The 24540-nt window shown below is 48.5% G+C and overlaps 1 protein-coding gene across 1 annotated transcript in view; it reads right to left on the bottom strand.

Moving 5' to 3' along the window:
* The window catches only part of E2F2 (E2F transcription factor 2), a 42774-nt gene extending 19947 nt beyond the window's left edge, over window positions 1-22827 (bottom strand). The window contains exons 1-5 of the mRNA XM_078682582.1: window positions 21956-22827; window positions 9993-10101; window positions 8622-8841; window positions 7508-7666; window positions 1473-1587 (exon numbers count right to left, since the gene is read on the bottom strand). Of these exons, the coding sequence (XP_078538708.1) occupies window positions 1473-1587; window positions 7508-7666; window positions 8622-8841; window positions 9993-10101; window positions 21956-22198 (846 nt within the window). The 5' untranslated portion in view covers window positions 22199-22827. The remainder of the gene's footprint in view (window positions 1-1472; window positions 1588-7507; window positions 7667-8621; window positions 8842-9992; window positions 10102-21955) is intronic.
* Window positions 22828-24540: the final 1713 nt, after the last annotated feature.

The following is a 24540-nucleotide window of genomic DNA, read 5'->3' as shown; positions in this document are numbered from 1 at the left end:
GGGGGGGGGGGGCATAAGCCGCAATTAGGTCTTCCCTAATAATTGATATTCAGACCCTTACATGTCTGATCAATTGGGTACATTTATTGTGGAAAAGAATCATATGGTTTTCCAACAAGGTCACAGTCTATGGACCTCATCCGGGATACAATTCCTTGTGTATAGACTGGAGAACTAAGCAGATGATCCTGTATCTACTAGTGCATGGTTAAGGGATTGAGATAGGGTGATAACCATTGCTTTAAGTGCTCTGACCTCTGGAAAAGTCCTTAATCTGCCATTTGAGATCGGTCATAGATGCTAATTCTTGGTTTTGTGTAGGATTTAAGATAGTTTTTAGCAATTGTACTGGTATTATTGGGCAGGAAGCACCCCTAGAGGCAGGCTGGGTAGAAACATCATTTTGTGCGTTCGAGCAAAGAGGGGTAAGGTTCTATAGCATCTGTTAAAACTGGCATTATTTCGATTTTCGGTGGGCTTTGACCTTTGAACAGATATTATTAAATAGCCTTTTATAGTAGTATGCCTTTGCCCTAAAACTGGTTTCTTCCTGGACATAGTTAGTCATGCACCTTCTGCATGATTAGGATTAGAGTGCCTTTCCTTAGAGGTCATACTTTGTTGTGGTTAGTCGGGACATAAGTGATTCTACTTCCTCTATCAAGTTATGCATTTCCTCTAGAGTACTTCTTTCCTGTTCCCTCCACTTTATTCTTAGCTTTTACTGTTTACTGGGCTTGCTCTGCTGCCTTACGCTTCCCTTATTCAGAGTGTATGCGGTCAGCTTGCTGGCTTAATCAAATAAGATTTCAATGCTTTAGTTACACTATCAGTATTGCACCCAAATCTTAAACTGTTATCTGACCCCCTCAGCAGTCTCCTGTAGTATTGACAATGAAAGAAGCTAGTATGCCGGAACAGTACCGCGCCCAAAAGGTGGGAATGGGCATGGCCTCCTCAGCCTCTGACAGGCACAGACGGGCCTGCTCTTGACCTGGGCGCGTCCTGGTCTGCGGAGGTCAAGGCTGCGCTTAGTGGAACGACTGATGGGCGACTCCCCCAGTCAGGTGCGGCCAGCAAGAGTAAGCCCTGGGACAGCGAGTCCCACCAGGGTGGAGGCAGCACCAACACACTCACTCATGGAGACATCTACCAGCTACAAGCATTAAACATCACTTCACCCCTACATCCTGCTTCTAAAAGCCATGTGTTGAACTGTAGCATGAGAAATGGAAAGGGAACCAAAAGGCAAGTGCACATGGCAGATACAGGAGCAACATATCGATCACATTGTAATTCACAACTTATTGGTCTCAGTTATTTGATTACATTAGATTTATTTCTGTGGGCAGTTGTCTGTACAGGATCCCAAAGAACTCACAAATGAGTCAGGAGAACAGGGTAGAGATGTATACATTCCCTAACTGCCAATCATGGCTTGTGGTTCTGGAAAGGTGGAACGGAAGACTCACCTCATTTAGGTCCGGCACCTCAAGTCGCGTTTCAGGTGGAGCTTTGATGGCAATGACCGTCTGCTCAGAAAAGTTGCCAATGGAGCGAATATCCTGGTAGGTGACAAAAGCCAGCGTGGATGGAGTCAAGGAACACAAGGAAATACAAAAAAGGGGGAAAAAAAAAACCAGTTCATGACACAAAACTGGGTTAATTGCAGTCCAGATGACTGCAAAACAGGGCACTCAGTCTATAAAATGAATTAGGCCACATCCGAACAGGTGGTTTCATGGTCATGCTGTTAATTCCTGTAACCAAATTGCTGGATTTAGAATAGTTTAGAGGATGCCAACTAGATGCATGTCCAAGGAGGCAGAAAAAAGCACCAATCGCATTGGAATCCACATTCCTTTTTACATCATGGACAGAGTAGCTCTAACAAAACCCACTGGGGCAGATTTATGATAACTGGCGCATCCCCAGGGATGCGCCAGTTATCTTGCGCCGCTGCTCCGCCACCCATGGTGCGCCCCATTTACAATGCGGCGCACCATGGGGCAAAAACGGCACAGATGCGTGACGCATCTGTGCCAGTAAGGTGGCGCATTGCTGGAGTTGCGTCGCAAGCGCGACGCAGCTCCAGCAAAGCTCGGGGGTGCCCCATCTTTGCAATGCTGCGTCAAGACCTACGCCTGCTTCAAGCAGGCGCAGGGTTTCGACCAAGCATTGGCCTGAAAGTGACTGAGTGAAATCTTATAGATTTCACTCAGCCACTTTTGCGAGGCGCATCTGCCCCGGAACGCCCACCCTGCACCGGAACGCCCACAAGCGGCGCAGGGCTTTACAACATGACGCATCTGCCTAGATGCGTCACGTTGTAAATCTGTCGTAGGGATGCGCCACGTTTACGCCGCCTTGCGTGACGCAACAGCGGCGTAAACGTGGCGCAAGGGCCTCATAAATCTGCCCCTTTAAGACTAAGGGAGGCAGAGTGGCTATATATGAAGAACAAAGGAAATTATCTTGGTATCAAATGAGTAAGTGTTAATGCTGCCAAAGAATGCCTGGGGAGGTTGGATTATGTATAAATGAAAGGCTTCTTTGATATGTTAAACCTGTGCCATTTGAGTTGAGCCTACATCAAGACTAACCTCTCGAAAATATACAGGTGTCTCCCTTGCCCTTCAGTCTTTGATCCAGATGGATGGCTTTACCTCCTATCGAAAGGCAACAAGGGTCTTGAGAATGGGAAATGAGGCAGTGTCACTAAACAGCCACATACAGAGTTGAAGGCTGTGGCAGAAGTACATTCAGAGTGACAAGAAAATATATTCATGCAGTGAGAGTGCCAACACGATGTGGGTGACCATGTCACCAACAACAGATAAAAAGCAACAGAACATTTGGCCTAGGACGATGGGAATGCAAAACCATGCAGAGCAAAAGTACTCTATGTATACTTTCGTGTTGAAAAGATTTCAAAGGGCAAATGTGTGAACACAATGGAAAGTGGAATAACTGGGACCAAGGAGGGAAGTTGCAGTGAACAGACACCCTTTAGGAGCAGACTGGCATGACTAATGTAAATAGGAGCTCAGCAGAGTTACTACAAGTAGGGTCATGTAGAGTGAATCTTTGTAGGGAAACAGTCGAGACCCTGCTCCCAGGCAGGTCTCTCTCCACGCCACGCAGCTCCACCGGACTGCGCCAACAAGCTCTGCTGCGGCCAGGTTCGCAACCCGCTGTAGGTCCCGCTCGCGTTTTCCATTTTTTATTGTGCACTGTGATGGTCTTGCATATGGTTTAAATTGTACTGTGCTGCTGTTGGTTTTGTCCTCTGTTTTCTCTTGTCCCTGTACCCATTGTGCCCCCCACCTTTGTTTCCCTCCCTTTCACCAGCCCAGATTCCCGCTGCCGCCTGCGGCCCGCCTCCCTCGCCATCCACTTGCCTCCCAGCTGCTCCTCCCTCCCAGCTGCTCCTCCCTCCCACGCCCCTTATATGGAGGCCGCTGCACGGCAGTGAGCAACCCTGGACCCGGCTCCCAGGCAGGTTGCGCCCCCACGCCGCGCAGCTCCACCTGACTGCGCCTGCATCTCAAGCTCTGCTGCCAGATTCGCAGGCCGCCGTAGGTCCCGCTCGCTTTTTCCATTTTCTATCATCTTGCATATTGTGTAAATTGTACTGTGCTGCTGTTGGTTTTGTCCTCAGTTTTCTCTCTTGCCCCTGTATCCATTGTGCCCCCCCACCTTTTTTGCCTTCTGTTTCCCTGCCTTTCCCCAGCCCAGATTTCCACCTCCCCTTATATGACGGCTGCTGCACGGCCGCGCAGTGGACGTGCACAGCGGGCGTGCTGCTGTCGCACCGAAGGCGCGCCTAAGGCAAGCAAGTCTGCATCCGGATTGTGCCCAACGCTGGGACCCCTGGCCCCTCCGACCGCCCGCCTCTGCTACGACTCCAGAACCCTCCACACACTCAACACCAGACAATAATGCACCTGCTGCCTGGCCGCCCCGATGCGCACCAAAGTACCCTTCTCCTGCCGAAACTGCAGCTTCACCAGCATCCGGCCTGCCAACCCGACCAACAAGGAACCCAAATTCCTGCTCAACACCCGCAAACACGAACTCTGGGACTACTCGACACCAACGCCCCAGACGTCGCCTTCCTGACAGACCTGGCTGACCCCCTCCTCTGCACCAGACATCGCCATAGCCATCCCGAAGGCTACAAGATCACCCGCAAGGACTGCCCCAATGGAATAGGAGGAGGAACTGCAATCTTCCACAGAAACACAATCTCAACACACGCCGACAACACCCTCAGCACTGCCAAACACCTGCACTTCCAGATCCATACTGACCCAAACGCCACCCTCAGAGGCACCCTCATCTACAGACCCCCCAGGACACCAACCGCAGTTCATAGACTCCATCACGGACTTAATCAGCACAAACGCCCTCGCCTCCACGGTCTACATCCTCCTCGGGGACCTGAACTTCCACCCTAAGAACAACAACGACGCCGCCAACTCCTCCACCCTGATCGACAACTCGTCACAACACCCACTCACTCTGCCGGCCACACGCTTGATCCCATCTTCTCAGCAAGCACCCACATCTTCGACTGCACCACCGAACTCCACTGGAGCGACCACCGCTGCATCCACTTCACGTTCCAGAAACCCACCACACACCACAGCACACAGGAGATGCCGTGCCACAGCTGGGGCAAGATCACTAGGACCAGCTAACCGCCGCCCTCGCCCAGAGCCCACCCAAGGACCCGACCAACCCAGACGCCGCATCCTCAGACAATGGATCAACGACTGCGCCAACACCACCGCCCTGCTCAAGAAGCCCCTCGTCCTGCTCACGAAGCCCCCCCCAACCACAGCACCGAAACTGCCCTCATCGCCGCCACCCACATCAGGATCCTGCTAGACTATGGAAAAACTGTGGTCCTCATCCTCCTGGACCAGTCAGCCACTTTCGACAGTCTGCCACCGCACACTAAGAGAACGCCTCCACGACGCCGGAATCCAAGAGAATGCCCTTGACTGGACCACCTCCTTCCTCGCCGAGATCTGCAGCGTACCCCAAGGCTCATCCCTCAGCACAACTTTGTTTAATGTCTACATGGCACCGCTCGCCCACGTCGCCCGGCAGCACGACCTAAACTTCATCTCCTATGCAGACGACACCCAGCTGATCCTCTCGCTCACCAAGGACCCCCACACCACCAAAACCAACCTTCATGAATGACTGAAGGTAGTCGCTGACTGGATGAGGAACAGCCGACTGAAGCTGAACTCCGACAAGACTGAGGTCCTCATCCTCCGTTCCTCAGCCTGGGACGACTCCTGGAGGTAGACGGTACTAGGAGCACCTCCCATACCCACCAACCATGCACGAAACCTAGGGGTCATCCTAGACTCCACACTCTCCATGACAAAGCAGGTCAACGCAGTCGCCTCCTCCTGCTGCTTCAACACCCTTCGCATGATCTTCAAGTGGATCCCCACCGAAACTAGGATGGTCACCCAGGCCCTCAGCAGTAGCCTGGACTACTGCAACGCACTATCCAGGAGCCCTGGCCAAACTCCTTAAACTACTCCCAACGCATCCAGAACGCCTCCACACGCCTGATTCTCGACATCCCCCGCCACAGCCACATCACACTTCACCTGAAGGACCTGCACTGGTTCCCCATCAACACAAGGATAACCTTCAAGCTCCTCACCCACAAGGCACCCCACGACACCGGCCCAGCGTACCTCAACAGCACTCAGCCGCTACACCACCAGCTCAGCAGACCACGCCCCTTAGCTCCGTCCCCAACATCCGAACAGTGACCGCCGGCGGCAGATCATTCTCCCACCTCGCCGCCAAGATGTGGAACACCTTCCCCACCCGCCTACGGCAGACCGAAGTCCTCCTGACCTTCAGGAGACTCCTCAAGACCTGGCTCTTCGAACAGTAGCAGCGTTCCACCTCCTCTTAGCGCCTTGAGACCCTCGCGGGTATGTAGTGCGCTTTACAAATGCTATGATTGATAGAGACACTCGCTTAAAGGCTCCCATCTACTATAGCTGAAAGCTGCAAGCATGCATTCACCATCGAATGTACAAACATGGAGAGAGGAACTGTGGAAAGGTGCAGATAGTCTGGAATCCGGACACAAAGCTGCTTACAGTTGTGTGCCGGAGACGTGGGAGACCTTGACATCAGGACTCCCAAATTGAAACTGAACAGAGATGTATAATAAGGAGAAAATAAGAACCCGATTTCAATTACTTTACCAAGCATGTTGTGAATTCACAAATTGAATGCAGGCTAATTCATTATCCGGAGATTAACACTCCGAAAGCTATGTTAAGAGTTCAAAATCCAATTTAGGTGCAATGATATTCAGGGTGCTTGGACCTCAGTGGTCAATGATGGCTCCCACCATACATTCTTCCCACAAAAGTTAGAAAAAATCTTCAGGATAGCATAAAGCACCATGATCCGCCTTCTGCGTAGTGCCTATGGCACAACTAAGGCAGAACTGCACAAAGTTGGATCAGCACTCAAATAATTTAACAGCTTGACTCCACTTCCACAACAGAACAAAAATAATTAAAGCCCCAAAAAGAAATCCAGTTTTATTGGGCTGCTCCAGGTTATAGGAACTGGTTCTCACAAGGAATCAAACAAGGGGAACGCTGCCACGAGTGGACATTGTGGGTTTCCAGAGGACCTTACAGGTGGGCTGATTACCAGATTCATGCTTAGTCCACACAGGCCCTTATTTACAGAAGATACGAGACAATTCTAGATCCAAATGTAAACCGTGAACTCCAGTGACTGTAGGAGGGCATAGGTTCGCAACACTAGGCCCAGATAGGATGCATCATGGTTAGGAACCTAGATTTTAAAAACAATCTGATGCAGTTACAATGTTCCTCAAATAGGTTTATAAATTTTTACCTGTGAATCTCCCAAAAGATGAAAAAATAAGAACAAACACTGGATACCATGCTTAAATTCAATGTCAGCTGCACCCGGAGCTGCAAGAATCACAAATTAGTCTAATCACATCCTTTTCCCCGACAGTTGACCTGTTCCTCCTTAGCCTTTGCGCTGATCCAGCCAAGATCTTGAGCGTTGTTGACAATGGTTCACTTAACCACTGCAGCCAGTAAATCTCCACTACCCCCCTGATAGGATACCATACACTGGCTGCCTCTTAAGCACCACAGAGAGGCCAAGCCACACTAACAACAAATTGATACAATGTTAGGGGAAGGGACTGAAAAGGAATGAAAGCAACCAACTAACTCATGCTTCTGACTGCATAAGATACTATCCAGAATAAGACAAAAGCAGTTTCGGTAGCCAGTGCACACTTTGAGAAAAGTGTGCGCGAGCACCCTTTTAATTGAGTCGCGACAAAACAAGCAACCGTTGAATAAGTTTCTACACATGCACCCAAACCATATCTCTAGAACCTGCTGAACAACCACGGCAGCCCAACACATACACCCCCATTTATCCATTTCAAAGGAAAGGATATCTCTGGTTCTCCTCGTCCTCTGTCAGGCGCTTCAGCTGCTGGGTGCAGCTCTGAATCAGGTCGTCCAAGACTTGCTCCTGCTTGGTCAGGTCATTCACCTCCTGCCGGAGGGACTGCTGCTGTCTGCCCACTGAAGGGTCACTGAAGATCCCTGTGCCCCTAAAGAAGGAAATAGAGGTTAGTGAGCCAGAGCATGGCAACCACGAGGTAAACGTTTAGGTATTACTCTCATGCCGAAGAAGCACCTCAATGATGACGAATAACACTGGCCAAACTGCTTTTCTGCTTGGCCACATCCTTGTGATCTTCTCCAATATTTCATTACCGCTGTACACTGCTACCACCATTACCACCTAGTTCTAGAAGCATAATGCTTGTGCATATAGCTCTTCAAATCCAATGTGATCTCATTATCCAGATGTAGGTAATGACTGGGTTGAACCACAGCGTAGGCACTACATCGGTATGTTTTGCACCTGCAAGTAATATTGCAGACATCACTGTACACTATAGCAATAGGGATAGCACCCCAGTTTCTAATTGTTTGAAATATGAAAATGATGATCATACCAATATTGGCAGCTGCTCATTGTGAATGGGTGAAAGACTACAACCAGAAGCTATAGGATAAGGCAAGCAATCTGCTATGGACTCCCCCATCTATGAATTGTTAGACTACCCCCTGTGGGCTGCAACCATTTGACAGCCTTAAAGCAGCAAAAGCTGCAAGAAGCTTGCTCCCTTGACCCCTCCCACTGTATCCTCACTTCCTGCATTTCACAAGATGTCACAATGATCATTTCTTAAACTGTAAATTGAGCCTCAATCCATCAAGTTAGTTTCAACAGCGCTGCCTTTCCACAGGTTGGGGCTTTGAACATACCTAACACCTCCCGTATTTATTAGGAAGAACATTTAACTTTGTCCATTCTTCCCAATATGGAGCACATAGTTCTAGAATTGAATTATATTTAGACTTCCTGAAGAGATTCTAAAAGGTGCACAATATCCTATAGGCAATGGCCCCACCAGAACACAGATGTGCGTTTTTACTTGACTTTCCACACAATCGCCTCACTAAGAGGACCATCCCACTCCTGCACCGGCCACTCACATCCACTGGATGTTGTTTTTGGACTTCTTGCGGATGAGCTGAATTCCCTCCAAGACGTTAGTGATGTCGTAGATGCGCCTCTTCTGCACCCTCAGCATCTCAGCAGCCAGGTTGAGGTCCAGCACCCCATCTTCTGACTCACTCAGCAACTGGATGAACTTCTTCGTCAGGAGGCCCAAAGAGGTGTCATAGCGAGTCTTCTCTCCAGGAGACCTGGGGGCTGAGGCAAAACAAGAGAAGGATAACTTCAAAAGAAGATTGTGTTAGTTCTGCCAGACTGTCTACTGCAGAGTTCTTTGCAGTAAACTATGGTTACCTTAAACCACTGAGGAGGGACAGAAGGAGAGACGGAAAAGGAGAACTAATGGAGAGAAAAGGAGAGCAAGAAGGAATTATGAAGAGCCATATAGGTGAAGTGTTCTTACTCAAATCCATCACATCTCAGTGGACGGCTCAATAACACTGTACCTAGCCTTGGACTCTTGCGAGGAAGAAACGGAAGATTAAGCATTTGCATTCTGAATGCGAAAATGGCATGTTAATCGTCCTCACTTCAAAATATCAGGGAGATAGTCAACCAAGGAAGACACCGCAATGGCGTACCCTACCATCTCTGTCAAGTGTACAAGGGAACTAAAGAATGAGTAGTGTCTCAGTCCCTGGACTTATAGCTCGGACTTTAAATGTCTACATGCGGAAAGAAAATCTTACCCTATAAATACACCCCTACTTGATGACTGCTATGTGACAATAACTAAAAATTGTTGTCCGAGGGGTGCAGAGGGCAAACGAAACCACAGATCACATGCCATTTCACAAGACAAAATACGCTTGGAGACAGCTGAGCTCCTTCAAAAAGCAACAGTTCAGCCTGGCAGCGATGGCATAGGGATATTGAGATGTCATAGCGAATAACCATCTATAAATTACCAACTTCTCCCTATACCAAACAGAGGAATCAGCACAAAACATGGAATGTACTTTAGTTCATTGGTCCCCCATGAATGTCAAGCACCATCCCGGCCCACTGGGGTCTGAAGGTATTATGTAACCACCATATGAACCAGAAGCAAGCAAAAATACAAGATAATGAGGACAAAAAAAAAAAATGACAAGAACCACCTTGGACCATTCAAGTTTCTAAAGTACGAATGCAGAACATGCCGGTCTTCTAGTTACATAATGGAAAGAAGCAAAAAATACGCATCTATAAGAGGGCGGCAGTCTTCACAGAAGCTGAAGAAGAAACATTTGCTCCAATAATATCACCAACTCAGCACTCTGAGAAGTGCAAAGGTTCTGGATCATGGTACAGGCACCATGAGGTAGAGGGATCATAAGATGTAGGTGGGTCTTGTGCAAGATGCTCACTTTTTGGGCTGGGCAGCCTACTCGCTACTCCCGACCGGCCTTTCCCCTTCGGAGTGCGAAACTCTGGCACACAGCGATCTGTTCCCTCCAGGTCCAGCTTTCTTTTGGCCTTAAGGGATAAGGGAGGAGAGAAGCACGGTTACACTGGAGGTAAAATTCATTCCACTTCATGCAACGAGAATGTACGACGAGACAAGCGATTTTACGATGATTATATACCTTCACATGTAAAGCACTACAACACGCTTTATAACTAGTACTCTTAGGTTATGGTGCAAGATAAACAAATTTAATGACAACTCAGCCACACAAACTAAACGCCATCTTACTAAATCAAAGCACATGCCTTAACGTGTTGAGTGCACTAAACCAACAGCACCAGACCACCAATCACAGTAACAAGGACCTTTTCACACGATACAATCCCACCTCAGACGTCAACATTACACTCATACTAAACACCAATTAAGCAAAATTTCAGAGGCGAAATTGAAACCTCACGATAAACCACTACATAAATGCAATTCAAAACAATACCAAACTACTCTACAGACACCAAATTCCCGACAATTCAACAGCACACAATACAAGAAAAGCATAATTGTTTACTGCTAGTATTCTCCTGGTTTCCAAATATGCTATTCACAACAGGTAAGGTGCCATAACGTTTTGTCAACTGTACTGCACCATTCACTATTACAGCAGCACAACATATCACACAACAAAACAACCAGATTACAGCATCTAAAACCCACAGCAATACTGCTCCATCTGAAGCAGTTGACTAACACCATATTAAACCAGATAATATAATCCCTCAAAATCTTCAATGCCACATTACGTTCACATCATACTGCGTCACATCGCCCTAGATCATAAACAATGTTCTGCAAACACTTTTATAGGACCTCACTGTACAACATGAAACACCATGACAAAGCAAGCAACTTTCCATATGATTGTTACCAGACCCCACCCAATAAAGAAATTAGCACAGCACACCACCTACTATTAGAGGATGGTGCACTATGAAACACCTGATCAACATACTCAGATTGTGTTATAACAACTTCACCATTGCACCTTGCTGACACCCAATCACACTGCACCACTGACTCCAATGCATTTCACCTCTCCATCAAAACAATCACATATTTTAACATGGGGTTCACGCAGACCAGGTGTAAAGGTTCAGAATAGAACTGAAGGACAAGAGGCAACTCTGCAGCCACACTTTGTTGAAAACATGCCTTAGTCAACATGGGCCATCAATGAGGCTACAACTAGTGACAAGTCTATAATAGTAGTGCTTACCTAGCAGTGAAGTAACATTTAGGAATAGAAATAAGAGACCCAAAATGAAACTCAAGCCGTTTACATGGAGTGTAACTGGTGGGGGAGAAAGTACTGATTCTTGTAGAAAGGCAGCTTCAGCTTTCCAAATGCAGAACAGTTAAAGCTTTGATATGGCATTCAATTCAGGGACAAAAACTTGTTTTTGGGTGCGAGTGGGCGCTTTTGCATCGGTTAAGTCCTGCGATGTTCTAACTATGGGTGTACAGTACACCTCAAGCATTTGGTTTTGTGGAGAAGTATGTAGGGGTGTAATTTACGAGGACGTTATAAGAGATGCAGCTCACAGAAATGTTGGCATCAAGGGGGGGATGCCTATGTAGTTCCTGGAGCACGAATGATTGAGTAGAAATTCAAGCTTTGATGCTAGCCATTGTTTGTACAAATCCTTAGAGTGCCACAATTGTGTCTAGGACAAAGCATAGCATTGCCTCCATTGGGCTAGAGGACCAGGGGTTGCACTATTCTTACACCAGGGTCTAAAAGAACAGGTTTCAGGTTCATCAGAAGATAGCGCTTCCACTATGCTGCCTTGGATTTACTCATGACAGACTTTGCGTTCAAAGAATACATACAAGTGATTTAGAGTAGTGTGAGAGGTGGGATAAAGGTGAACCATTAGTTTCAGGCACAGGATAAGATCTGTTTGGAAGCTACAGCTAACTGAAGGGCACTTCGCTTTACATAGGTACTCGAAAGGCGGGCCTAGATTAGCTGTAAGCATGTTCAGAGTGAATGAATGTCATCAGGAATGGTAATTTGATGGTATAATCTTAGAATTAAGAGTAATACAAAAAAGACTGAACTGTTCCTTGGAATGATGAATGTAGTGTCACGCTGGTGTTTGTGAAAGCTGTAGGGTATTGTGGGTCCTACAGTTGGACATCCATTTTGTTGGACGTAATGCCCTCACACACCCTTTCAGGTGTCATGCTTCATCATCTGGGCTGCTCCTCGTTGGGTCGGCAGTGCTATACCCAACGGGCGACACCTCAAAGAGGGGCACTTTGGCGGAGATCTTCTATCCAACTATCGTTTGGTGAAGTGAGGTGTGGGGCCAGAATAGCGTAAACGTATTATGCGAGTTAAAATAGAGCTAGGAGTACCAGGATCAAGTTTATTCTGGGGGTCCCCTGCTCTAATTAAAATAAGGACTAACCGGTACTCGTTGGAAGGTTATGCTTCCTATTTCGAGTCAGTTTAGTGTGTGCTCTAGACGGTCGACATGTTTCTCGCTTGTGCATATTAACTAGCGATTCTTCAGGACCTATATAATGATAGTATTCGAAGAAACTGTCTACGTGAGTTAGATCTACCCGAGTATCTACTACAAAGAGATTAAATTATCTACCATAGAAAATGCTCCATGTGTAATACCTGTGTTGCGCTTCATTTACCTAATGGGTTAAATGTGCAAGTAACAGTACCCCGGCAGCCTGTACATCGGGTTTTGATATCCACAGTTTTGGTTATAATCACCCGTGTAGTTGTCTGCTTGACCTACCCCACGCTGAGAATTCCAATTAAAAAAAAACTTTATGGGAATGGTGATTTGAGTTAAAGTTGAATATTGCCGGCGTACTGTTAAGAACTCCACGTTAAATATAACTCTGGGATGTTCCAATCAGAGGTTGGATATGACTGGACAGAGGGTAGAACCCAGGATTTCAAGTATCTAGAATTCTGAAGTTACCATCTATACAAGCTGGAAGTGGCTGGAGAGGTAGAATCTGAACCATGGCAGTACTGCCAGCAATAGCATATTTCCAAGATGAGGATCCGTGCAGAGGTCAAACCTCAAGATGCAGAGGTCACAAAGATGAGCAGGCAGGGGCAATTAATCTTGGTAAGAGATGTGGACTATTTGAATAGCATGTTTGAAACCTAACTGGTTGTATTGTAGGTGTTTATGACATCCCTGTAGTTTGACCAAGGCAGCTCTGTTGATTTTCCCCATGTAGGTGTGTGATGGGTAGGAAACTGGCAAGAGGAGAATTAGTAGGTTCTGAAGTGCCTTGAAGGCATATGGGAACATTTTGTGGCTGAGGGAAGACAGATGTTGATGTGTGTGAGTTGGTCATCACGAAGAGGTTTAAGGATAGACAAAAGTCCAATGAACAGCATAAAGTATATTTAACTGTGCAATGTATTTGGGACTCTAATGTATGTAATGGAAATAAGAATGGATATGGTCTCGAAGAAGTGTGTATGATCGCTCAGTGTTGGTGTGAAATTTCTTAAAGTTTATTTTTTTTAAAGGATGGACAAAAGTCACCTTTGTAGCAAGGGGCCATGAGAGAGTTGTGTTGGGGAGATCAGCGTGATCTTGGACGCTGAAGGTATCCATTAGGAAGTGGGATAGAAGTGCATTTCATGGTGTAAGTGAGGCACATATTGTGTTGCTTTTCACAAGGAAGTGCTTCATGTTGCTGCATTTGTTGACCGATGAATTGAAAGGACATGCAACAGACTAACAGTGTTTTCCTTTATTTGAAAAGTATTTGCTTCCATTGGCTGCCTCACAGAGACTTGGAATGTGGCATTGATTGTAGCAATGAAGCATCTAGGTTCAGAGTTTATGGCTTCGATTTGGATGATGTCAGCTGGGAGTTTAGAATGGTTTTATCTGGATATGGAGCATTTGTTCTGAGTGGGCTTGTGTACCAAGGCGCAGTGGGTTTAGGCTTGGAGGGTTAAAGTTTTGCCAGAACTCAGTTCTACATGGTTTGCTCCATAGCAATAACCAGCAGTAAGGTAAAAGTAAACACTTCCAGAAAGAAGTGGAAACAAACAGAAGTAACACTAGATTAAAGCATTTCAAGCTCTTAGCAGAAGGAAGCATAGTTTGAGCGTAGTGTACACAGAGGCAAACAATTACAGTTGAACGCTTCACGATGCTGGTGCACACCAGTACTATAAGGCAGATGTAAATAGTAGATGCTGTTCTACATAGAAAACCTGGAACAAGGAATCCTAGTGTTGGGGTTCAGGGTACTTGCTGAAGAGAGCAAATCGATACATCATACAGGGAGATCAGAAGCCACTTCCTGCCGAGGAATAAAACCGCTCCTATGGACACAGGTGGAAAGTATGCAGTCTTTGCAGAGCCAGCGAAGGAGTACTTTAGTTCTCAGTGCATAGCATCAGGCAAGTCTGCAACTTCATTGAAGAAGCTACAGGTGCATGATGGGAGGCTGCTATCTTCACTGTAAGAACGTTCCTCCATGACGCATTGAGACATCTCATGTCATCTGCACTGGCATGGATTCTAGACACGAACAGGTGCAGCGGCGCTAGCAACCCCAATCCCGAGGACACAAGCGGATGAGCAGGACTAGTCCACTTTGCAAGCCAGATCATCTGGTATCAGATTAACAAGAAGCAAGACCGCACCTGTCTGCAGTGCTCGGGGCAAGCAGAACAGCGAACCATATCAGAAGCAGTCACGCAGCAGAGGAGCGCCATTAGGTGGCTATACCCCCGGCATGTGGTTAACACCCCAACCATGCAGCACCCTAAATAGAAGGCAGGTGGAGACATGCTGTGTACCCTCTTTTAAAGCCTCTTTTGGACACTGTTGGAAATAGTGTGATTTCTGGCTGCATGACGCCCCTGATCAGAACTCTTCACAGGCATTGGGAGACTAATTTCCTTGAATACATCAGTGAACTGGTAATTTGCCTCCGACACCAACCAACACTCGGAGACAGGCAAGCTAAGGGTGGCCACTAAGGGTCTAGTAATGGCAACGGGGGCAAACCGCTAGTGGTGGCAATGCAGCCAATAAGACTGGTGACCTATGCCTCATAGATCCTGTCTTGTAAGAGAGGGCATCAGAATGAGTTTACCCAAAAAGCTCGACAAAAAAAAAATCCAACCAGAAGCTGTACGTCCTTCATCAGATGGGCCAACATGTGATCCTGAGCACTAAAACTGAACACCCGTTTTTGGGAGCAGCAGTGTCGAGTGTGATGGAGGAGCCACACATTCTGCACCAACTGTCTTTCAGACCAGGGCCAACTGCAGAATAATGCCAGGAGCGTATGAGTTGCCGGACTCGGCCAATTAGCAAGTTTCTCTTAAGCACTTTGTGAAAAGTTCAACCGCTTTGGTATGCTCTCAGCTCGGTAAATGTAGCCGGAGCAGTGTATGGCCTTTCAGAAATGTGTTGGATCAAGGCCTGGATCAGGCCCCTGAGGTATGTGCACCCTTCAAAGTCTGCAACATACAAAAACGTTCACTGTAGGCTTCACAATGTATGTCCCCAAATCAGGGTCTCCGACTATAAACACCCCAACCATTGCTCAGTTGGGGACCCCTCAAACTCACTGCAAATTCTAGTGCTCACGCAGGGGGCTATAACCTCCCATACTTTGATAATCATAAGGTCGAGACCCACAGCCAAGCACGCACAAAGGCATAGATTCTTCAAGTATTCAAAGAACATCCCATGAAGTTATGAATTTTATTTACATTTAAAATGTACAATTTAGGGAAATATAGAGTTCGGCTTTGACCGATGTAGTGGTTGGATCAGTGATGACTTTACACAACCATTTACAATAGTGTGCATTCTGCAGTTAAGTTGTTTTTTAATCCATGGGTTTTGAGGGCACATAGCACAGGGTGAGATGGTAAAATGGTAACCACTTATGCCCCCGCCCCCCCTCCCCGGGTCCTTTTAATCTCGGCACATTACTGGGCCGAGCAACCCGGCAGATCGAGCGTTAATCACCTCCGGGAAGCACCTGGGGTGGTGTTCACACGCACCTGCCCCGCCCGCGTCCTCTGCGGCCGCCACACCCACGCAGAAGAGAATGAATGAGGCCTCCCGAGTCCCGAGCCATTGCCTCACCTCAAGCATCTGCCGCGAGACGCCGCCCAAACACTACTGAACAACTGGCACGAGACCGTGTGCACACAGGTACACACGCACAGAGGGGCTAACATGGACCAGTCAGGCCCCCAAGACCCGTTATCCTGCAAGAACTTCTGCCTTGGCTCTTCAAAGGATGAAAGGCCAGGTCCCTATCCAAGATCTGCAGCATAAACACCCTGCCTGAGCTTCACAAAGCCTCTCCTGCTCACCCAGCAGCAATATCAAACATCCCTAGAGGAAACTACCCTCACCCACTTAGCCACTTTACCCAGGGTGCATCTGTGCCCAAATATGGCAGTACATTTGTGCCCCAGGGGACACAAATGTACTGCCACTACAAATTCGACATGGTCACATTTCAATGAAGCCATGCGATGACGTGTACCAACAGCGATTTACTGCCTACAACCCACCTTTATAATCTCCATAACAAGGAGCTTGCATATCACCTTCCCAACAATTTTATGGATCTTCAGCGTGGTCTGTTGACGCTGTACTTGGTTGTGTTTACTGGCGTCCTATTGGATGAAGGGTAACAAGATAGAATAGATTCAACTGCATATGATGAGTCCGCACCAAAGTGTCAGATAAGCACATTGGGTTGGAACCCGGCACGTCAGGTCTGCAGATCCCGATCAAAAAGGCGGGTGTGAGCACCCCTACTTTTGCCTACAAACCCGCTAAATTAGTTTGACCAAAGAAAAATTCTGACTAGGTGCTATGAAGGCACCTGTAGGGGAGAATGGATGCCACTGAACTCTGCCTGACCTTCCTGTAGCCAGGCATCAAGGTCAAAGGTCTCGGGCAGTACGTCTCAGGCGCACGGGGAGAGCTGAACACCTGCAAATAAATGCAAAGTTCTCATTGTTTTAGGACTCACGACACTGGTTTTGAGGAACGCATGTATTCCCAAGTGTTCCTTTTGCACTAGGGCGGCGCCACAATTAACAATTTAAAGACCAGGCGGTAGGGGTTAGCTCAGGCACCCAGAGGACGCACGCATGCACACAAAGGGAGCCCAGTGTCTGAAAACCGCGGGAAAAGACAAAAGCCCCTGGGAGGCCTCGTCACAGCCTGCCACCTGCCCGGCCAATGGCGCAGAGCATCCCGCGCCCCCACCCGCTGGGCGAGGCCCCGCCACACGACAGCTGCCACCCCGGGCCCGGCACTGGGAAGCTTTACAAGAGGAACAAAGCCGGGTCTCGTGCGAGCAGCCGGGGAAGGGGCTCTGGAGGGGGCTGGCTGCCATTACTGCTGCGTCAGGAGGCGTGCAGGGCCGACGCTTCTAGCACTGCAGCTACTGTGTCAGGGAAGCTTGCACTGGTCCTGTATGTACCTGCTCCTCAGCAGAGGCTGCATGCAGCTGGGCGACTTAGGTCAAAGTGCCACTTCAGACAAGTGTGGCCTGTGATGTGCAATCTGTCGTTCGCCGGGCCGCTTTCTATATAGCACACTTAGTGTGCCAAGTCTGTACTGGCATTGACGCAAGAAGTCTGCAACGCCTTTGTCATAAGGCTGCATTTTATTCTCGGGAGTACAAAGCTAGTAAGCCCCGAGGTTATGAGTTTATGGATGGCACAAGTTACTTGACCCCCCCCTAGCCACATTTTCCATTTTCGTTCTATGGAGGTTCGGGCGAGGAACTGTGGGCAGAGCGCCCCTAATATATTAAAAGTAGTTGGTGTTGAGTTTTGTCTCACCTGCAGTCGAAGACTAAAAGTGCTTCACGGATGGTCTTTGGGGGAAATGTATTTTAGTGGGGCGAGGGCCATTTGACCCATGCTTCAACCATGTCAGCTGTTTTAGTCAGTTTGTCGGGCCTTCGAAAACCTCGGGATGGGGAGCAACTGTTTTGTGCAGTGTTGTGTGGGGCTGCTTACATAGCCCAGATTGTTGGAGTCTGTGCTCTGGCTTCAGGGTGGGTGACATTTGCAATGCAGCAGTCAGGATTTTATATTGTTGTTCAAGCCTTTGTTTTCAGTGTTTGTCATAGAGTCCATCTCTAAATGTGCTACCTACCGAGTCAAAGCACAAGAAATACCTTCTCAAAAACATTAGGAATTCCTTGTGACAGCAGTACACAACACCAACAGCCAAGTGATCCACATTTTCATAAGAAAGGGGATACAATCCGAGGGCTGAAGAATTCTTAAAAGCTACAGCGAATGGAAATGCCCCCAGACTAGTAAACTACTTGAAGTGAGGCAAGTTGCTATGTCTGCGCACGCACCTGATGGAATATGGTATTGGTTATATGACCATGGGCAGTGCCCATCTATGCAGTACCCATGTAATACATAATGGAAGGAAAACGACATGCCATATACCCAACCAGTTTAGGAAAGTGCTGCACGTGGCCAATAAAATAACACACAACACAACCATGATGCAGTAAGAATTCACTTTCGCTCTTAGAAATAAGCTAACCCTCCAACCTTTCCTAGGATTCCGCACAACACTGCTGCCTTTCGGCCAGGTTTGCTTGATCAGCATGAACAAAGGTAGGGGCAGGGGTCAGGACTAACGGGAAGGGAGCTGCAGGCACAGTTTTTAACCCACGGGACTCGAGAGCCAATAGGTTTACAGTAAAAGCATACGATAACTTATCAGCTTAACAAGATGCACTTCGAACTCAGTTCCTGCACCGACCTACTTTGGTCAACCGCTTTCAATTCCCAGGAACTCCCCATTGCCATCGGACTAATCACAGCTGGGCAGAATAAAAAGTTATTACAGCTCTAGGGCCACCCTGCACCTACCACCGACGCATTCCCAACGCAAACAAAGGACACATAAGCAAGGGGTGTGAACAGGTGTCAGCTGTCTTCCCAGGGGAGTGGGGGCGTCGGTGGGGACAAGAGCAGGGGTTGTTCACCCTCCCCCATAACCTAGGACACCATTTGCTGAAGCAATTAAGCTGGTCATGCTGCCCGCAGAGCTACAACTTATTCTTGCTTACGACTTGAGTAAACATCTGTGTTTTACATAGGACGCATAGACACAGAAAAGGGCATCGAGTCATGTCTATTACACCCCACGCCACTTCTGTGGACAAAAAAGTGACGTCAGTACCGGTAGCTATCCCAGTGGGGTCGCACTGTTAGGAGCTCTCGCGCCAGGGCCTCGGAATAAAAGAGTACAATGCAATTAACGCTTGAAACCCCCAAGCTACTGCAAGGCTGCAGCAGCGTCAAAATGACAAAAGCGAGGCAATTCCATCACAAAACGTGCCGCATACTTTGCCTGTCCTTGCCGCATACTTTTGCATATCCTACCGCATAACTCCAGTAGCCCTGCATACAGAGTTATCTATATCACGCTCTAACCAAACAATGGACCACATTACCGATTTCACCAACTCCTTTAATCACACCCAAACCACAGAGCAGGGGACTCTCAGTGGCCACCAAAGCTGCAACCACCGCCTCCACGTCCAGTCTGGAGATTGCTACAATCTGCAAACACCCCAGACTGACCGCAAACAACTTCATTCGGGTAATTACCAGAAACTGTGTGCCACCACAACTTCTAGATGGTCACATTTCAAAGAAGCCTTGCGATAAGCGTGTACCAAAAGCGATCGACTGCATACAACCACTTTTATAACATGGAGTTTGCATAGCACCTTCCCAACAATTGTACAGACCTGAAACACTTCCGGAATCCAGCGTCAGCTGGTCTGTCGACACTACTTGGTTGTGTATACTGGAGTCCTATTAGATAAAGGGTAACAAGATGGAATGGACTCAGCTGGGTAGGAGCCTGCTATGTATGTCATGGATCTGTCTTAGGTGTAGGATGTGTTTGCTCAGTCGCCCTGCATGTGTTTCTGCTAGGCCGCAGCTGCTCTGCTTCAGGTGGGTGCTGCTTTCCTGAGCACCACCTCTCGAATTCACCACCACCACCACTAACAACCCCTAGAAAGTTCTCTACAATGTTTACCACCATGTCACCGCAAGCATCCAGACCATGCATCCACCAGCAAGCCCATCAACATCTGTAATGACCGCTCTCAGGTGCTACACTGCGCCATTCAAGGACAGTCCCACAAACCAGTCTGGCAAGCACATCAGCCTTCCAGTCGGCTCCTGCCAAACGTACCTTGCATCTTAACTCTGGTTTACAAGTGCTAAACTGGCCAACAACAGTCTCAATAACTCACCTGCTGCCTGTAGACAACCCCCCATCCAGGCTTAATAGAGTGTCACCCCTGCGTCACTCAATCTCCTAGCTGTAAGCTTGCACCAGCCACTGCATTAGTGCACCCACATCAAGCAATGCTCCAGCACTGCAAAGTCTGCAAACTCCTACTTGTCAGTCTGCAGTGACTGACTCCGCCCCTTCTACAGCCATGTCCAACAGTCCGGGATGAGCCAGTATGACAGCTATATCCACCCAGTGTCCTCCAGCTGTGTCCACACCCTGCCACACCCAACATGTAAAACCATTAACATATCTAGTCCACACCTCACTTCCTGTTGCTAATGCAGCTCTACCACAAGTACCTGTCAGTCTGCAGACTATATCCGGAAAATACCCGTCGATATCAGTGAACCCACTACCAACCCTAAACATGCAGCAACCCACCTCCTCCCAGGCGTACGCGACCACCCACTACAATCTTCTGCAACCGGTCAAGGCCACACACTGACTGCTGCAGTTAAGGCTACAGTCCCACGCCGACCACCCTCTAACCGCTGTGCCCCTGGTATGGGTGGGGCCGGTATCGCGCAGACAAGCTGACGACACACCCCACAGCTGACTGCAAAACAAGTGCACCCGTGCCAACCTCACGCAAAGGCCTGCCAGCGACAAAGGGACTTCCCAGATTCAAGATGGCCTCAGTCAGGCGTCAGCAGCCACCACACAAAACAATCTGCCCTCTTCCACAACAACCCGACGAACTAAAGCGACTGGTAAAACACCACAACAGATATCTGAAAGGAAAACGACACCCAGACAGGCTATGTAATGTCAAGAACCTTGCCAGCCACTTCACGTGAAAAACTGATAGCACCACCAAGGCCGGCCCCTCACACCGACTACACCAGAATACAATATCTGCTGCTGTGGCAGGCCAGGGCACGCTAAAAGAACAACTAAAGTCACGTCACCACCCAAGGACCCCTTCACCAACTCCGTGCAGCTTTCGGTGTATGACATGTAGGCCCTACACCAGTCGTGCACGTTCATTATCATCCACTCCAGAACTGTCATCCGTTTGACACTGCCCCCGCTTTAGGTAGACTTCAAAAGGGCTCACCGCACCTTTAAACTTTTCCCCTGCAATTATAACCCAGTGACCCGCTGCCTTCCATTCAAGGACGTATTCTGCCATGGGCCCTTTTCACACGCTGTGCCAATAAAACAGCACAACCCCTCCCTTTCTGAAGACTGAAGCACCCATGCAACAGTGAGAATCCCCCCACCCCACCCGGAAGCAGTGTAATCACTCTGGCTTGTGTGGGTGCAAATGGGCGTCACACCTGTGCACCACACATCACTCTGTACACCCAGCTGTCATTTGTTTGTGCACACCACTTCAAAGACCATCGTGCCACAACCCCCCTTACTTGTATGTATCAAAACTTAGCAACATTCCCGCGGGTAAAGCTCACAGAAGCGCCGGGCTGTCGCCCACCACCCTTGCACCCCTAGTTCCCACAGGACACCCCAAAATAAATACCCTCCCCACACCTTCAATCACGCCCCTAGGACCGGGGGTTCTTACCGGCAGCCTCCCCAGGGAGGCGGGTCTCAGCGGCTTCAGCTCGGGCCCGTTGGGGGTGGTGTAAAGGCAGCCCCCCAAAGTCGTCCCCGCTGGCGGCTGTGGGTAGATCTGGGTGAAGTAGGTGCCGGGCCTCAGCTGCGGGCTGGAGAGATCTGGGCCCACGAAGGACAGTACTTTCTGCGGCTGGGCAGAGACAAGCACCCGTCCCGGAGCGGGGGACACCCCCCGGGGTACCTTCAACATGGCGGGGAGGGGGTACGCGATCAGAAAGATACCCTCCGGGACCGCACCCCTGCAACTAAGTAGCACTCTCCCTACGCAGTCACCCCCCCTACTAAGCCGCGCCCTGCTCCCAGACGTGGCACACTGACATTAAATCGGAAACCTACTAGCTGATACCCTACAGCAGCGCCCCCAAACCAACCACCAGCCAGGAACCCCTAGCAAACAGCAGCAACTAGTTATTCACAGGAGGAGCAGTATGCACGCAATCTTAGCAGGCAGCGGCTCCAACGCACACAAGCAGCACCCCAACAATACAGCAGCCCCCTCACTCCAACGCTAGGTGTAGCTACTCTTGCAAGACCCCTCGACCCCCACGGACGACCCTGAGACTAGGCTCTGAAGCACTGTGCCACGATCCCTACTCCCCCGGCCGGGACCCCCCCTAGCACTGCCCTGGCCGCCCCCCTGAATTTCGCCGCTGGGTCAGACGGGTATTTCCGGAGCTGGGGGGGTCCCGTCGGGGCGGAGGAACACGTAGGTGGCGGTAGAAGGCTCGCTCTGTCCCGGATGGACGTGGATTCTGGCCCAGACTTGGGCCGCTCGATTGCTCCTCTTCCTCCTTCTTGTTCTTTTTTTTAGCGCCAAACTTGCGTGCCGCGAAATTCGGATCTCCCGCGGAAATGGGAGGCCGCTGATTGGCTGTGAAGCCTAAAGGGAAAAGTCGGCAGGCCCCGCCCAGGGGCGAAGGGAAACAAAACAGCTACAGATGGTTCGTTTGCCCTTAAAGGCATAGTGCACATTAAAAGGGATAGGGTGGTGTTGGGGGAGGGCCACGTAAAGGAGGGCGATCTAAGGGAACTGGGGGAGGTTATAACTTAATGCACAGGGCATGAATAAAAGTGGGTGGGCGAATTAAAGGGCTAGTGAATGCTAGTCCGTTTTACATTGTGGACGTTTGTTATATTTTTAGACAACACTCATTTCAGAAATTTTTAATTAGTTTATAGTCTCTGCGATGTTTATTTAGTTTCGAACTTGAAATAGATGTAATTCAGAAAATGCGCACGAATGGCAAATGAGACAAATTTCAACTCAAGTAAATCGCCCCTTAACTTAAATGTGCTTCGATGGTTAAGGAATTGTTGGGGGAAAAACTAAACCAACGAGAAACGCATTCTGGGTTGAAAACGAGCAGTTGGTATCCTCTGAAAGTGGTACGGTGAGTGAAGCAGAAGTGCTTCAACACTTCCCAAAACACAAAATTAAAAAAAACCTCTGTCCAAACTCCAAAGTAAACCAACCATTCTCCAAAAGCCCAAAATAAAATACTCCCTCCAAAAGCCCAAATAAAAACATAACACTAACTACAAAATAAAACACAACCAATACACACATGCATTTCACATATCAAATAAAATAAAAACAGCACTCATCATTGGTGTTCTTCTCCCTCTCCCTCCTACGACGATGCATGAAGAGCTCCCGTAACCAATCCAGATGCTGCACTCATACTGCTACACAGAATGAGAGAAGCACCTGGATTGGATGGAGTGAGCGACTGTGCGCTCCTTCAAGCCCAGGAGGCCTGTGCTTGGTCTCTACCAAGCTCTCTTAAGAAAAGCTGGGTGGAAAGCTTCAAAGTGCGCATGTCACTTTGGCCAACACAAAACAGACGGCCAAGTGGCATGAGCACTTTGGAGCATCCAATCAGCCCTGCTAAAGTCTTCACACATCCAGCATGTCTCCGGGCTTGGGGCTGGCGCAGTGGCAGTTCATGTTGCGCCGGTAAAAATAAAATAGCAAATCAATCTTTTCATTGCCATTTTATTTTTTATTGTGTGGCTTGCAGCGGGAGGGGGCATGGAGTGACACTCCCCCGCCCTTGACAAGAAACTACTGCGGGTTGAAAAACATATATATAAGAAAAGATCAACATTTTCTCTTCAAGATTATCCTCTGTCCAGTTCATATTGCAGGCCCTCTGATGTCATACCAATCTACTCTGTCCATTTCCCAGTTGTGTTGCAAAGCACTCAAGCTACATTTGGTCTTCAAGTCTGTCTTTTTGCCTCTGGGTCCATTTAGACTTTTAGTTGGATGTTGTTAGCGTTACTGATTTTGTGGCACTGACTGTACGGAGAGTGACTACTTAGAGGAAATTGTAGACCGCCCAGTCATAAGATCTCTAAGTGACAGCGCAATCAGACAGCACCTGGAAATTGAAAGTAGTAATCTGTTTCATTTTTCTAGGGATCTCTGCCTGACCTAGAGGCTGCAAATGTCTTTAATGGCTTGGAGTCCTCTTTTCCCAGGCGCCAACAAAATCGAGGATACCCGCTATCCCCAGAGATTAAGCTAAT

The sequence above is a fragment of the Lissotriton helveticus genome, chromosome 3_1 (genome assembly GCF_964261635.1).
Source record: "Lissotriton helveticus chromosome 3_1, aLisHel1.1, whole genome shotgun sequence".
NCBI classification, from domain to species: Eukaryota; Metazoa; Chordata; class Amphibia; order Caudata; family Salamandridae; genus Lissotriton; species Lissotriton helveticus.
This window is presented reverse-complemented; position numbering and strand designations above follow the sequence as displayed.